This window comes from Schistosoma haematobium, chromosome 1 (genome assembly GCF_000699445.3).
Source record: "Schistosoma haematobium chromosome 1, whole genome shotgun sequence".
NCBI classification, from domain to species: domain Eukaryota; kingdom Metazoa; phylum Platyhelminthes; class Trematoda; order Strigeidida; family Schistosomatidae; genus Schistosoma; species Schistosoma haematobium.
Window position 1 is genome coordinate 20,097,289 of NC_067196.1, and position 16,011 is coordinate 20,113,299.

General features: G+C 36.4%; 2 protein-coding genes across 2 annotated transcripts in view; both read left to right on the forward strand.

The window, feature by feature from the left end:
• Window positions 1-587: 587 nt before the first annotated feature.
• On the forward strand, window positions 588-13,176 carry POLD2 (DNA polymerase delta subunit 2). Its single transcript, XM_051212418.1, has 7 exons — window positions 588-1,474; window positions 2,696-2,799; window positions 2,843-3,111; window positions 4,953-5,214; window positions 7,722-8,083; window positions 9,076-9,410; window positions 12,233-13,176. The coding sequence occupies exons 3-7, from the start codon at window positions 2,851-2,853 to the stop codon at window positions 12,615-12,617; spliced, it is 1,605 nt and encodes a 534-aa protein (XP_051073347.1). The 5' UTR covers window positions 588-1,474; window positions 2,696-2,799; window positions 2,843-2,850; the 3' UTR covers window positions 12,618-13,176.
• Window positions 13,177-15,643: 2,467 nt separating this feature from the next.
• The window catches only part of MS3_00004507 (uncharacterized protein), an 87,818-nt gene continuing 87,450 nt past the window's right edge, over window positions 15,644-16,011 (forward strand). Inside the window, exon 1 of the mRNA XM_035734119.2 lies at window positions 15,644-15,718. The gene's annotated coding sequence lies outside the window, so the exon portion shown is untranslated. The remainder of the gene's footprint in view (window positions 15,719-16,011) is intronic.

A 16,011-nucleotide genomic window follows, 5' to 3' on the forward strand; every position in this document is an offset into this window, starting at 1 on the left:
CCATACAACAAGCTACCTAGTATGTGCCACAATCATGCGCCTCTGATATGCTCGACTGTACGGGAAAGTGATCTCTGAAGTATAGTATTATACCTTTACCCTTACACTTTATAACTATATCATTTCTAATACAGATGTAACGTTCAATGGTTGGACAACAGTCTATATCTACAATGAGCCACTTTTTCGTGACAACAATTATATCGGAACCTAATTAACTATGATGATTAGAAGTATTCAAATTATTGTATGAACTAGGAATCACTGGAACAGTGCAATTTATGCCAAAAACAACTAGGTGAGCACAAGCGAACGAATTGTATTTAGAATTCGAACTCAACCACAAATCAAGTACAAAATGATAATTAGTTCGGACAAACACCACATTCACTTATCGTCAAACCGAACTAGGACATTTTATTTCTAAGACTACAAGCATTTTCGTAGCGTACATTTAAGATGTTTCGAGAACCACTCAATCTGCCCTTACAAATCTCGGAATCATTGACATCCATGACCTGACTACTCAAAAACCGTGGATATTAAAACTTGTTTCGTCATCTTGCCTCCGAGTTTTAACTCGGTAGAGACATTCTTCCACTTGATTTGATTCTCAAGTGACCAATCTGGTCAGATACTAATACATAGATAGCGAGTTTTGTGTGCGTTATTTTCTATAATGTCCCCTTCTTCGTAACTTCCGAGTACTAACTTCAAGATCATTCTTCATGAAGTTTCATTTCATTCCGCTTTCCGAGTCCTATTACTTCAGTAATACGTACTCCTGAAACTCCTTGTTGTATATTTCTGATAGCAGATCCTACTAACTCCAAATAGTGTTCATGCCCTTGGGTAGGGTCGTTTACTCTTGACTCCTCCAGACTCCAAATAATAAAACCGGTAAAAGATTTGACTTCTTTGAAAACCGTATTCAAAGCTCTCAATTGCGTTGCCATTTCTTGACTATGAACTTATGAAAGCTTTTCTTTAGCTTCTTTTGGATCCGAGCGGTTTGAGTTGAGAAAATTACTCATTATAATATACGAGTAGATCAAACTTTCCAACCACAACAGGATTAAGTCTAGTCTTGCTTCGGGACCTTGATGGAGTATTCTGTGACTTGGATTTTCTGTCTACCACAGACTTAACAACCGAATGGCGTTGCTTGTGGCCACTTTCCAATCCTTGTTTGTTTTTAAAGGCACACATTATTATTATTACTATTAATGGCTTTATAAATATGCACTAAGAAATGTTGAGATAGAAATTGTGTTTTTTGAAGTGAGTCGCAGGATTTTAAGACATCAACAGAATACCTTGACATCCGAACTCTGAAAGACTACGCAAACCCACACACTTTTAACTGACCTCTAGCACTTCAAATGAGGAATGTCCGCGTGAATCTGACTACTCAAGGTTGTTGAAATAAAAGAAGGTTGGATTTAATTGCATGGGATTGAAGTGGGCTTGATAAGTAAGTCTTGTGTTTTCTTGTCTACTTACTTCCACTGCCACGCATATATATTTTGTCACATTTTGATTGTGCTTCGTACTCAAATTTAGGTTTAAAAATGTCTCAGCCGAGATTTACTAGAGTAGTAGATACAGTGGTATCATATCCCTACATGGAGTGTTTTTTCTTACTGCCATCGGAGTAATTGCTTCTGTGAACTTATTGTTCATCTTGTGTTAATGAGGTATGGCAACTTGAACTGATGCATATATGTGTCTGGTTCTACGTTGTAGCTGACTGGCTGACTCAACTATCTACTAGGAAGCTTCATGTTATTAGTGAAATGTATTTATTGTGAAACGTCAAGCATGATGTAATACAAACACCAAAGAGCTTAGATTTCTATTTCATGAAATCTTAGGGCATTCAAATTGAATTTAAAGGATGTAAGACTGCGGATAGATAATTCATTCGTGGCTCAGTTTCTATTTATTTATTTTAACACATAGATATTGGAACAGGGAGGCACCGAATACATATAAGCCACACAAGTCACTTGGTTTGTGAGTAGGCTGTAATACTGCCCGGGTGCCCAAACCGAATCAGGTCGTTTTCTTAGGGGGCCACACCCAGAGCCTTCGACCTGAAGGTCTGATCCACAGGGCAGTGGAGCATCGTAAGGAGATGCAGTCCCATGGTAGCCGGTGACCAACGATTGGTCCATAGGCCATTTGTTACTTCAGGATACTGGAGCCCATGTGCACCACTGGTTTGAAATCAGGGTTTTCCAACTCCCCATAGGTGTGTACAAGATGTGAACTACTGGCTGGTGCATAAATAAATTTTCAATCTTACACTTCCTGAGTCAATCCATACCAGTCTTTTTCTATTTATCTAAGTAGAAAGAAACTAGCGTCCGCAGAATACTTATAATCTACTCGTTTCCATTGTCTTCCGTGTCGAGGTAATTTAATCTATTCAACACTATTGTTTGTTATGAAGCATCTGGTACAGGTATTTTGTCGACTTTCAGTTGTTACATCATAAAGTAAAATTTTGTACCATTTATTAGGACTTGATTGCTACATAGAGTTTTTAGCACCTGTAATCTTTTAAGCTATGTGTGATTACTGATTACTGGTTATTCTTTACAAAAAATATTTTTTAGGTAAATAAACCATTTGTTATGTTTAGGAATCTAAAGCTTACCTATCGTGTTTTCATTTTCTCTAAATTGTTCAGATTTCTTTGTTCTATTTTGGATTGATTGGACTCATTTTTATCAAGTGTTGTGAACCAGTACATTTTCAGTTACGGTTGTTGACTTCCTAACTACTGTTTACCAAGTATGATAATTGTAATTAACTCTGTTTCTACTCACGTGTTTAGGTTGAGTAATGACAATTTCGTCGATAGTAGAGCATAGTAGCCACATATGTAGCCGATTTCAAGTCACGCCTAATTCATTCAGCTTTAATCGTCAATATACCCAGATCTATTTGGCACGTCTTACTGCAGCCAAGGCAGTGTTGAAAACGTTGGCTGAACAGAGATGGTCAACTTCATCTACAAAATCTGAGGCTTCGCATTTCCCCGTTCGAACATTAGCTGAGCTAAATGGAGATGAAAAATGCATAATAATCGGCACACTTTTCAAGGTACAAGTTTGCTTTCGAAAATTCCTACCATTATTTATTGTGCTTTAGAAGCGTAGATCCTTCATTATAACTTCTCTTGATGTTATTTTTATACAAAGTATTCATTGATTATTTCCATGAGCGATTTGCGGAGCAATCTAATACCGAGCGGAGCAGTAATCAAATACCAGTCAGTTAGTCAGCAACAACGTAGAACTTTGTACGTACGTGCATCAATCCCAGTTGCCATACCACATTAGCACAGATGCAGTGGTCGATTCAGATCCCGTAGTGGTAGAGGTAGTCAAAGTATAAGCAGTAATCGGGAAGATTAGGGTTTGAAGATGTTATTCAAGGAGTATAGTCCAGTGAAATAAATTTGGAAAGAGAAAAAAGAGAGACAAGGAGGAATCAGGAGATTAGAACTTGGAAGAACACAAAGAATGGATGCACCTGCGCCATTGCAAACTATTTTGAACCATGTCATTCAGGGTCTCTAACCATCGGTTGCTATCATCTCGCGGTCCCCAACCAGGTAGTCTACACCTACCAATATGACTCAGTCCACTTGTCAGTGACTTCATGGACTTGTGCCATGTTTTGGTCTGGCCGCCCCTAGCTTCCTTCCAACCTACTCCTATACCACTGAACATCGCACGTCGAGGCATTCGGTGGTTGGGCATACATAACACGTGTCCCAGCCATCTCAACTGATGAAGTTTCACTACTTCATCAATTGATTTGCCATCCTTACCTAGTACCCGTTTCCTAACAACTGCTTTACTTACTCGATGGTCCCAGGATATACGAGCAATGTTTCGAAGATACCTATGATCGGATACTAGTAACCTGCTAATATTCTCTACTCTTACCGGCCACGTTTCATTGCCATAAAGTGGGACGGAACAAACTGCTGTGCAGTAAACACGTCCTTTGGTTGATAGACGGATATCTCGCCTACGCCATAAATGACGCAAGTTGGTAAAAGCTAGTCGAGCCTTCTGTATCCGTGCTGGGGCACCTTGTAATAGCTACACTCTGAACTCCATATCAGTGAATGGAAGCAGATAGGGTTTTTTACCTATTTGTCTGGACACTAGGCTAGCAGCTTTATATTTGAAGCTTACAAAATGATTCTATATTTTTCGAACCGAGTAACAATGTAGTGTAGTGAATCGATACGCCGGACCAAAACATGGCACAAGTCCATGAAGTCACTGACAAGTGGACTGAGTCATATTGGTAGGTGTAGACTACCTGGTTGGGGACCGCGAGATGGTAGCAACCGATGGTTAGAGACCCTGAATGACATGGTTCAAAATAGTTTGCAATGGCGCAGGTGCATCCATTCTTTGTGTTCTTCCAAGTTCTAATCTCCTGATTCCTCCTTGTCTCTCTTTTTTCTCTTTCCAAATTTATTTCACTGGATTATACTCCTTGAATAACATCTTCAAACCCTAATCTTCCCGATTACTGCTTATACTTTGACTACCTCTACCACTACGGGATCTGAATCGACAACTGCATCCGTGTGCTAATGTGGTATGACAACTCGAACTGATGTATATACATACGAAGTTCTACGTTGTTACTGACTGACTGATTACAAGGTGCTAAGTCTAGTATTGAAAGTTTTGTGGTTTCTTTTTACACGCAGTTTTCAAATTTATGGTTAGTTCTATAATTTCGTTTAGTGATTGTAAACATTGACAAGGAATATCTAGCAAACAAGATTTTTTCCCAATAAACTGTTATGTTTATTTCACGGTAAATATTGAAGTACCACTCAAATAATCGTAGATTGTTAGAGGACTTAATTTTATTTCAAATCATTACCGAAACATTTTGTTTTTTCACTCTAGGAAATGCGTTTAAAACCTAGTGTACTACATGATATTGCAGCCGTAGAAATTGAAAATGTTGAATCAGACATTCGCATTTCTTCAACTGATACTCACTCTTTGGTTCATCTCACATCGGACGATGATTTACTTTTTCTTGAAGATGAAGTACAACGTATTGCTTTGAGTTTTTGTAGCCAGACTTCAAAACTTTGGTCTCCAGCTAATCTGGTTACAGGAGTTGTAGTTGCAGCTCTTGGTTACGAGCCTGAATCTCAACCCGGTAATTTCATAATATGCTCTATATTCATGAATACCTCTACTCATTTTTCATGTTCATGTTCATTCTGATGATCGATGTAAACAAGCACAGAATTTAGTCAAGTGATTTTCAGCACTCATCGGATCACAAACTGGTGAGCACTCGACACATCTTCATGATTGTTATTTAACTAAATGTATAAACCGAAGCAAATTCCTAGTTAACATCTGCAAATCAATTTGCACATGTTTTCTAAATTCAACAAATATACTTTATGAGCAAATAAGCTGCGTTTTCGAAGGACGACTCTTAATTCAGCATAGTTTCCATGTTTTAGACATAAATTTTCTTCCAACAATGATAGTCATAAAGTTAAATTAGTACTTTGTTTATTTCTTTATTGTTGCCCTAAGATAAAAAAAAACAGGTTGTGCATTAAGATTCGTAATCGTACATATTCAGGAAGTGTGTTATCAAAATCGAGCTTCATTCCTAGTATAAATATTTCCCTCATGTTAGCGTTTTACGTTGAGCTACAAAAGATGTTCTTCAACTCTTACAGCTTTGATGAGTATCAGCAATACTCAGCTGACATTATGCATAATTTACTTTTATTTAGGTTATTTCATTATTAAACATTTGTAGAAACTAATCATACTCATACTTTACATATTGTAAATAACTATTTTGCGAAGGCGAAAGTATATGTAATTTCTTCAATGAAACAAGTGATTTTGCGTGATTCAGTTTGTTTATGTAGTGTGAATATATTAATTTATAGTGAATTTTATTTTCGAAATACTTCAGAATGCCATGGAACATAAGTGAATGTTCTTCAAATGTGTGTATTATAACTACATTGTTTATAAGTAACTAGAATTTATTCCTTCGCTTGTATTTCACTAATCAATCGTAAACTCTTATTGTTCGACACAATTTTTACCTTTCCGGCCACTATGAACCAATCATTTTTGTACCTGTATGCGTTGAAATTCAACTGTTGTTGTGTTCATTTCTTTGAATTTGAGTTTAACATTTACCGATTATTATTTGTTTTTGGGACTACTTAGTATTTATGCATATTCATCTATAAATATTCCGAGAACCTAAGATAGTCTTTTGATTGAATTGACTTCAGTTAAGTTGTTCCGATAAATCTAACACTCATGTACATGGAGAACATTTTACTGTTTGTGTTAAATACATCTTTTTATAAAGGAGGGATGATCGATAAACGAGATGCAATGATACAATATGATTGAGTGATAATTGCTCACGAATCTGAATCATTCCCACAAACTTGTGAATGATGTAAGATTAAAAACACGACCGTCAGCCAAAGTAATGGGTTTTTTTAGTAAAATGACATGCTTAAATCTCATGAACGGCTGGAGAATATCAGTTTTGAAGTGGGTGTGACTATTAGGCTTAATTCCTGCCCATCGTTTCATTTATTTTTTAAATTTTGAGTGAAGTTTAAGATAATATTTTAGCACGAAGTCTGTTTTTATGGATCAAAGTCCACTAATTCTACTCTTTTGAATCACAGAACATGACATCCTAAATAGAAATGAAAACCGTACCCGGAGAAATTCATTCCTGAAACAATTTCATCCTATGTATAATGAAGTATAAACATCAGTAATGAAGTCCCAAAAATAGTGGCAAAGTTGTAACAGCTGCTAAAAACTCCCTTCACTTACAAAACCGTCAACCCATGTCGCAACAATTGGAAGTCATACATCAGATCATTCGCGAGTTTTGTTTGTGAACGTAATTGTAGCAATACATGCTTTGCGTACATGAGAACTAGATAGCGCTGTGTCTTTCACAGCGTACTCGGGTTTTTAACACCTATTTTGGAAAGTGCTAGAAAAGAGTAACATTTGTGGCATAATAGAATCATGTAAATCTCCTCTCGTCAACAAGCCTTTTTATACACTGTGCTTTTGCCTGTTAGATGAAATGGTCAATAAATATTAGGAATACATCCACGTAACCCTCTTCGTCTCTTGTCATCTCAATAAAAGTAGTAAAAAAGTTCGGACAGCATTAGTGTGAGTGATATAAGAAAAATGTTGGTTGAAAGTTACACTTATATCCATTCAATATTATTAATAATTTACCACCTAAGTCAATTGTTTCTTAATCTTAGGTTGATTGATACCAGTGCTTAGTATCTAATTACAAAACAGTGGATTATTTAGTGGTCGTGTACTATTTACATAGTGTATGGGCTACAAATATTCTGAGATCTGAATTTTTTACCCAGTTACCTATTAAATCTGTAGATGGATTGGAGTTCGATTACATGAGTCCTTAACTGCCTCAAATTTCCCAACAATAACTTCTGTTTTCGGTCCACTGTATTTGTAGCAAGATAATGCAAACATTTCATTTAATACATTTCAATAAAAACAGTTTACTCAGCTTTGTTTTCTTAAGAAATATCAACTCACAGCATAATGTAATTTGATTTCAAAATAATTTAAAATCACTGAAAATACCATTTTTGTTAATAATCACAGGTTCTTTCTACATTGAAGACATGTTATTCTTAGAACCTCAACCTGAAAAACCTATTCATGTTCAAGAAATTTCCCATATTGACGTTAACACAACAGATTTTCGCAACTCTGGACCTTGGGTTGGTGTTGTTAGTGCCTTAGGTTTTGCAGGTAATGGTCAAGTAAAACCGGGACATTCAATAGCTCTTCAACTTCTTGCCGATTGGATACGTTGTGCTGGAGACTTCCATGGTTCATCAGAGTTACACACTGACTCTGGTTTGATACATCTTCTGATTTTGGGTGATTCAATTCAGGCATCAAAATCAAGTATAGATAATGATGGTGATAAGTGCACTCCAGCTGTACGTCTTACACAGCGTGTAAGTTTAAAAAGTCATTTACTTTCATTTGTCATGAAGTACCTTATTTACAAGTCATTCAGGTCGAAATATTTACGAGTTCAAGAATTTTAAAGTGTGGATTACTTTTGAAATAATAACACCAAATTCACTGTACTCATCAGTGAAGACTGATAGTACAGCTAGCTTGGAGTCAGGAATCTTTTATCCTTGTAGCATAAATAACGCAATATATATTCAAATGGTTGGGATTGGATTTTAAAATTAGAAAATCTATATGTATTTATTAAAAAATATGAAACTCACAGAATTCGATATGCACTAGCGCGAAACAGCTGTCTAGTCTTTTTTTAGTTTTTAATGGTTGTTCAAAAATAATCAGTCCATGATGCAAATTATGAACCTTAACTACCTCAATGAATCTGACAAACCTTATGGTAATAATTACCAGATTTCAGAAAATCATAGTTCTTGGGATTTATTTAGGCGGCACTTTTTCCAACTACTCAAGTCTATGAAAGTTCGAAGATAATATAGTTTTTCTGTTAGGTATCTGAAGTGCTCACAAAATAATTCCTTGTAAAACTTTCTATTTAAAGCACTCGCAGATTACTATAATCTTTGTACACGGTTATAGTTTGAAAACATTTTATGTAAATGTATAATGGGGTTGACAAACATTATTTAACCATTGATTTTCGGCATATTGTCCCAGTCACAACATGCTTTTCGTGATGTTTAAAAGTTCTTAGCTGATAAAAGGTGATATGCTAAAAAACCATATCTTTGGTTTTTATGGGTTTTTCCAAGGGATTTTCTTGATGACGATTGCCCATCATCTATTTTCTATTTTCGCTAGTGTAATTACTGCCAGTATGGTAGTACAAGTCACACAGCACTGAATAAATACCGACTAATTTTCCTTGTTTTGGAAATCATAAAGGCATGAAACAAATTGAAATCTAGTCATTTTTGTATGTGTCAGTTTTTGAGTTAATTGTCTTCCTATTCAGGCTCGCTACTTAACTCGTAATGCCGATGCAGAAACTGTGACCGCTATGGCTCGTTTTGATCAGTGGTTAGCCAGTCTCCCTATAGGATCAGGTTGTAAAGATAATGGCACTGATTTTAATGGTATATCGATAGATTTGTTGCCGGGACCATCTGATCCTACTTCAGTCCTCATGCCACAACAACCGATTCATTCAGCCGCCTTACCTTGTGCCGTTTCTCGTTCTGGTGGTGTTGGCAGTGGAAGTTTATGTGGTCGAACAAATCCTTATAGTTTTATGTTGAGAAATCGAAATATTCTGGCTACTTCTGGTCAGGGTGTAAATGAGTTATATAGGTAAGACTTTCCCGTTCAGTTGTATAACACACTACTATTCATATATACGTGTAGGAAACAATTATTTAATTATCAATGATATTAGTGGTTTTTATTCCACATATTTCCAGAAAATGGCTGGTATAGTCAACCTCTTCATTTAAGCTTGAAATAATTTACGGGTCTGAATTATGGAAGATAATTGTCCAATTGACAGATTTGAAGAAAAAGGACGTCATAATAATAAAAACTGAATAATAATGAAGAAAACTTGTTTAAGGGTAATAATAAATGAATTGCTTTCTCAAGCCGGTCTACCATTCATGGATGTGTTAAAGATGAACTTCCTTTTTGCACCACATCAATGTGCATCTATAAATTTGCTTGCTTATGTGGGACAGGTTACATTGGCCTCACAAAACGATCACTTTCCAAACGCATCTCAGAGCATCCGATATGGCTTTTAAAAGAAGAATGCAAAATAATTACTAGTTCAATGCAGGAGCATTTGTCAACTATGGACACATTGCTCCAAAGGAGTCTTCTTTTAAAATAGTCTACACGTCAAAGGGATTGGATCGAAGGGAGGTCGAATCAAAATCGTATGCATCGCTAAGGCATTGGCAATCCACCAACTCAAGCCCAAACTTTGCGTGCAAAAGCGATACGTCCAACCTCTCATCCTTGTTCGTCCCTAATTCCCTTTTGTAGTTTTTCTCGATTTTTTTCATTTTTTATTTTTGTCATTACTATTGATTTTTTTAAAGTAGTGTTTTGTAATCGGTTATTATTATTATCCTTAAACAAGTTTTCTTCATTATGATTATTCAGTTTTTATTATTATGACGTTTATGTTTGTCCTTTTTCTTCATATCCGTCAATTGGACAATTATCTTCCATAATTCAGACCCATAAATTATTTCCAGTCTTATATTCTTCTCTTATTCCTAAAGTATTTTGTTAAATAAAGAAGGCTAAAACTTGGAATCAATCTAGGTTTTATACTGTTGCGTGTTATAATAGATTCTTTGGTAGTTATGTATGTTTGTTTCGCTCATTACACTACTGAATTAAAGTGATATAATTATGATTTTGAGTAAAATCATTTCTTTCTACAACTGAAATCTGTGCTTTATTTCGTTGTAATAACAAAACTCTGTTATTTGAGTAAATTTGTTGTTCAGTCTATGTACTGATATATTTGTCCAGTCGTTTTCTTTCATTCTAATATTATCCATCCATAGCCTAGTCCAGTGCAGATTATCAGAATGAACTACTGGTTTATCCAAATTTTGCATAGATCTAATTCACAATGTTTGGAGTGGTTGTAAAGTGAAATGAAATACAAAAAGTATTGGAAGTAGTATGTTTGGGAAATACGACAGGTGATTCGTTGGAAATTGTGTTGAATTTTAAGACAGTTTAACAGAGAGAGATGATGATTTCTATCCATCGGTCTTTGAGCTAGATTCTCATTTAAGTAATGTTAATTCTACAGGTTTTCTCGATTATTTTTAAACCTCCAGGCTAGTTAGTTAAGACTTATGGTTAAGTATAAAATGCTAAATTAAAAAGCTTTGATCCAGTTCTTAACGTAGTGTGTTTTCAATTACCAGACTGTAATTTTTAACTCAGTTTCATGTATTTTGTTTTGGGTTACCATGTATTACCCTCAGCTCATAAAGAAGTGCGGGTAAAAGGAGGCACATGGGCTTGTGCTTGCTTACCAAGTTAACTTAATAGCGTACTGTACTTCATTAAAAACTAACTCACCTGATCACCGAATTAAGCGAATTCTGAACCTAGCTGGTACTTGTGGAACAGTGGTTTAGCGGATAAAACACGTGTTTTTCAACCACAGAGCCACAGGTTGAAAACTAAGCTCACCTACCTTAGTTTGGACAGCTAAGTCAGATCATTAGGCCGCATCCAAAAATTATGACTCAAAGTCAGTTGCATGAAGATGATCTTAGTTATGGAAATTATATAGGTAATTTCAGGATTCGTTTTCCAAAATAGCAAATATTTACACCTCCCAGTTATACTAGTGAACAGAGAAAGTTGTCTTTGTACGTTCGTGTAACTATTACGGTCATACTTTTCAGTCGAATTTGTACGTTGTCAACTGGTCAATCGTAATTCAGTTTATTTACTTTGACTTATTTGATTTAAAAATCTATCCTCACTATCGTCTCTGCGATTTCGTACAGTTGGTCAAACTTGCCTTCAGAATTAAGGTGAGTACTATTCTTTGATTTAGGTCGAGAATTAGTGTTTGGGATATATATATATATATATATATATATATATATATATATATATATATAATGACTACAGAGCATTTCGAATGCTATTGAGACTAAAGCTACAAATTAAAAAGGTGATTCCGTTCATTGTTTTCTCTTTTGATGCTGCACTTAATACACTCGGTTATCCAAAGTTTAATAATTTTAAAATTGGATACAATTATTGAGTAAATTTAGCAGACATATTTAATGTGTGAGTGATATTTGAAATGCTAAATATCCAATATTTAACAAAGTATATATAGATTACTAACTAACATGCCTTTCTATATAATCACCTAACTTTATCTTTTAAACAAATGAGATTGGTTGATATTATAGTTTTCATGTAAAAACTATGTTGGGACAAAACAATCTAAAGAATTATGCTTTAAGCAATATACTATTGTTATATAACACAGCTCAGAAGACAATTATTAACATCTCAACTAGACTGTTTCTTATATAGTTTGATAGTTAATTGTTTACATTTTTAAACCATGAAATTTGTATTCTGTCATTTACCGCATTAATATTTTTTATTATAAATTTTGTTAGATATACAAAATTAGAGAATGCTTGTGACAGGATGGAAGCTACTTTACTGTGGGGTCACTTAGCTCCTACTTGTCCTGATACTCTTGGAGGGTATCCGATGACCAATGTCGATCCACTTCTTCTCCGTTCATCTTCCACTTCATCTGCTCAAAACTTTAGTCCTGACTATCCTGACATATACATAGCTGGTTGTCAATCTGAAGATCAGCCATCTTGGCGACGTGCTCGCTTAAAGTGGAGTGAGGAGATAGATAAAAATAACTGTGGTTGCTTATTGGTATCTGTACCACGTTTTGATTCGACTTTCTCTTTCGTACTTATCAACTTAAAATCACTTGATTGTCGTGTAGTTCGCTTTGATTCAAGTTTGTTAGATGAAAATTGATGACAAGAGTATAAATATATCATCTTACTTTTGTATGATTGTTAGCACTTTTTAGTAACCTATGTGTGCTACTAACGCAATATTAGTGTGTTTTGCGATGTTAATTCCTTGCGGTCACCTGGATAACTTTCCGATATATGTTGAGAATTTTTTATGAGTAACCAAAACATCCTACTGAGGCAACCTATACTCTTTCGGTGGTTACCAAATATGTCGATTTTTGCACAAACCAAAAATTCCACTTAAAGAGAAGTTGAAAGACTTTGGAATAAATATTGAAAGATAATGTCCTGTGACATGACGACGTACTCAATGATTTGTGGCTGTACGGCATCTGATATCAGATTACTCACACTGATATGGTAAGCCAATCAGAAATAGCCAGATGAGAAGGTCAATCGATGGTAATACGAAGTGGCCTGAAGGACAATTGCACTCCACTGGCTAAGAAGTGGATTGGTTCCCTCGATGGTAGAGTTGCATTTGTATAAATGAGTATTTGTGCATTTAATTCAGTAGCCCAATTTGCCTTCTTGTCCACTCTTGAGTTTTCATCTAACTAGTTGGGGGGGTAGCTCTTAGAAAGTCCTTAATCCGTTTCAGATTCCCATAAACTAGTACGCCTCATGTAACATTGTTATCTGAAGATAAATTATTATTATATAGGTAGCACCACCCTAGGACTCTTCAAATAATAGCCTAGACTTTAGTGGTCCAGAAATCTTCGCAGGGACTATTTAAGGTGTGGGTAGTAACAGAATGCGCGTTCCGTAAGTGATAATGGGTTACAATCTAGTCAGTAACAAAATGTTTACTAGGAAGTATATGTAGATGTTTGCTCTCGAATGGCGAGCACGATAACTGAGGTCGTCCACCACTCGGATGACGTCACCTGCGGAAGGATTAAGTTTGTCGCGCAACAGTGCTTTTCATTACCTTACCGGCAGCGATTAGGGAGATTGTCATTTTCTTATTCGTAACAGGCTCTTCTACTTCTCTCTGTCTTTCTTGCGTCTCACGTGTTTTGTCGTACTCGTGTTTATGTTGTGTGCGCTTTAGCGTCTCCATCTTTGTGGGAAATGCGATAATCCGAACTAATTTCATTATATTCTGTTTCGCATTATCTTCCAATCTCCATCTACCAAGAATTAATGGTCTTTCGTCCAATTTCGTTATCATATTGCGAACAAACCGTTTGCAGAGAGCGAATCTTCTCAGTATTTTGGATCAGGTCTGAATAACTCCCTGTGGATGTTTCGCGTAGCTCTCCCGGAAATAAATGGACTAGAACAAGGTTCTCCTCGCCTGAATCCGGCCGGGCATTCTCGTTCTAAAAGTTAGTTCCGCGAAACCACTCATTTGGTTTAATGCTATCATCTAATGGCAATCCACACGAAGAATGCTACTTGGAGTTCTGTTTACTTTTAGCATGTCGCCGTTAGCAGTTCGTGAGTCATTGGTGATCTGTCGCTTTCAATCCTGGTTGCGTTTCCTATGCAATGGAGTACGATTAACGAATCCGTCCATTAAGTGACAAAAGAGATAGGGACACATAATTGTTGCTCCACGCGTTTTCTAATCTTAGCACACAGTACGGCAGTTGTTAATTTCATTCTAGAGATAGTGGTAGGTTTCAGTGGTGCAATCCTGGATTTAGCTAATAGAAGGGAACAGTGAACTTGATGAGAGACATCTTCAAAACGAGTGTACGCCGCAATAGGCATTGGCAAAGTAATGAATTTGAATAGCCAGATTTTGTCGGCTAATATGCTGTAATACTAATTTAGCTGGTATAACATCTAGGGCTATAAACCGAACCGGGTCGAATATAGGAGCTACGTATCACAAAATGACACTACTGGTAGGGGTCGCTTCGGATTCGCGCACTCTAAAGCAGATCGTATCCTTCCAAACATTGCACTTTACTCCTAGAGCCCTTTTGTTTCTTTCCATAGATAAACATGTCTGTGTTTCTTTCTCTGGAGTAGGCTCCATTACATCAAAAGTGCTGCTGGCCCATTCGGTCTGATTAAAGCCATATAGACGTACAATGTTCTTCAACTGAGAATACATTAATTTAGCTTCTTCTAATACATCAACACTGGCCAATAAATCTTCAACGTAGAATTGTTTCCTTGCTCTCTGTATTATACACTCGGGAAACTTAGGCTTGTTATCTAAGATAGACCTGTGTAGAGCAAACGTAGCGCAGCTTGGTGAGTAGGTTGCTTCAAACGAATCTACTTTCATCCTATAAGTTTCTGGTTCAGTTCTTCTGTCACCTTGTGGTCACTATAAGGGGCATCTAGATCCTGTGGTGGGACAATCACTTGATGAAACATAACCACAGTATCTACCGTGGGACCTATTGCACGCTGCCAAAATCTGGTGAAGACACTTAGCAGATTATTGACTAAATTCGGTCCATAATACAAGCTTTGACTTAGGGATATCCCGGAGTATTGTGCCGTACAGCTTACTAAGCTTTTTCGAATAAAAGATGCGGTGGTGTGGCAAGTACCGAGCCCGACACCTAATGCAGTTCTCTGTAAACTTCTCGGCGTAGGCCCGTTCAACATATAGTGCCATCAAACTACTATACTCCTTGTGTAATATCTGCTCACGGATAAGCCGGCTTCTCGAAGAATTTAGTCAACTCATTGCTAGTTTTCTATTATTAGGTAGGCTAAACACAAGACAACTGCGAAAATAGATGTTCAGTATTTTACGCAAGGAAAACCCCAATTATGGAAAAGGCGGGAAGAAGGAACTGATATAATTTGGGTTGATCGGATGGCATGGCTCGGCCTTGCAGGCATGGCCTCTGTTGGATGTTACTTTATATCTTTTATTCATATTAAATATATTGTCCTATCTCTAGTTTTAGCCTGTTCTCCATCAGGTGTTGGTGATTGTTATGATGCAATGAGTTGGTGTAGATGTTGCAACATCTACATCATGATGTGACTTCCACGTAAGATCTTATAGATTACGCAGTTATATCATGAAAAATCTACAATTTTAGGATCAGCCTATTATTCGAGAAGTACTAATAATGAAGCAGACCGTAATCCCACAGGGTAAATTCCTACGTGACGCAGGTAAGGAGGGAACTTCTAGATAGACTTCTGTACAACAAAATGTAAACTGTATCCAGCGTTTTTAATAAAAGTGTCTTGAGCTCTCCCTTTAAAACCAGACTTCTAGCTAAATCCTCTGTAATAATTGAAGCGTCTGTGCTGATGTCTATGAAAGAGCAAGTTTGTACTGCCCTTTCTCTCTATTTTTCCACCAATACACGTACTATTTCAAATGGTACTTGTCTTTGTACACACTTAGCAATTTCCTCCATACGGAGTTAGGTATTGGTGTGGATATTACTATTTTTTTCCTA

What these genes read in the sequence shown, in the direction of transcription:
- POLD2 (XM_051212418.1), top strand. Translation starts at nt 2,851, where the DNA reads ATGACAATTTCGTCGATAGTAGAGCATAGTAGCCACATATGTAGCCGA. An exon ending in TAATCGGCACACTTTTCAAG is followed by an intron (nt 3,112 to 4,952) that starts GTACAAGTTTGC and finishes TTTTCACTCTAG; the next exon opens with GAAATGCGTTTAAAACCTAG. An exon ending in GGTGTAAATGAGTTATATAG is followed by an intron (nt 9,411 to 12,232) that starts GTAAGACTTTCC and finishes AAATTTTGTTAG; the next exon opens with ATATACAAAATTAGAGAATG.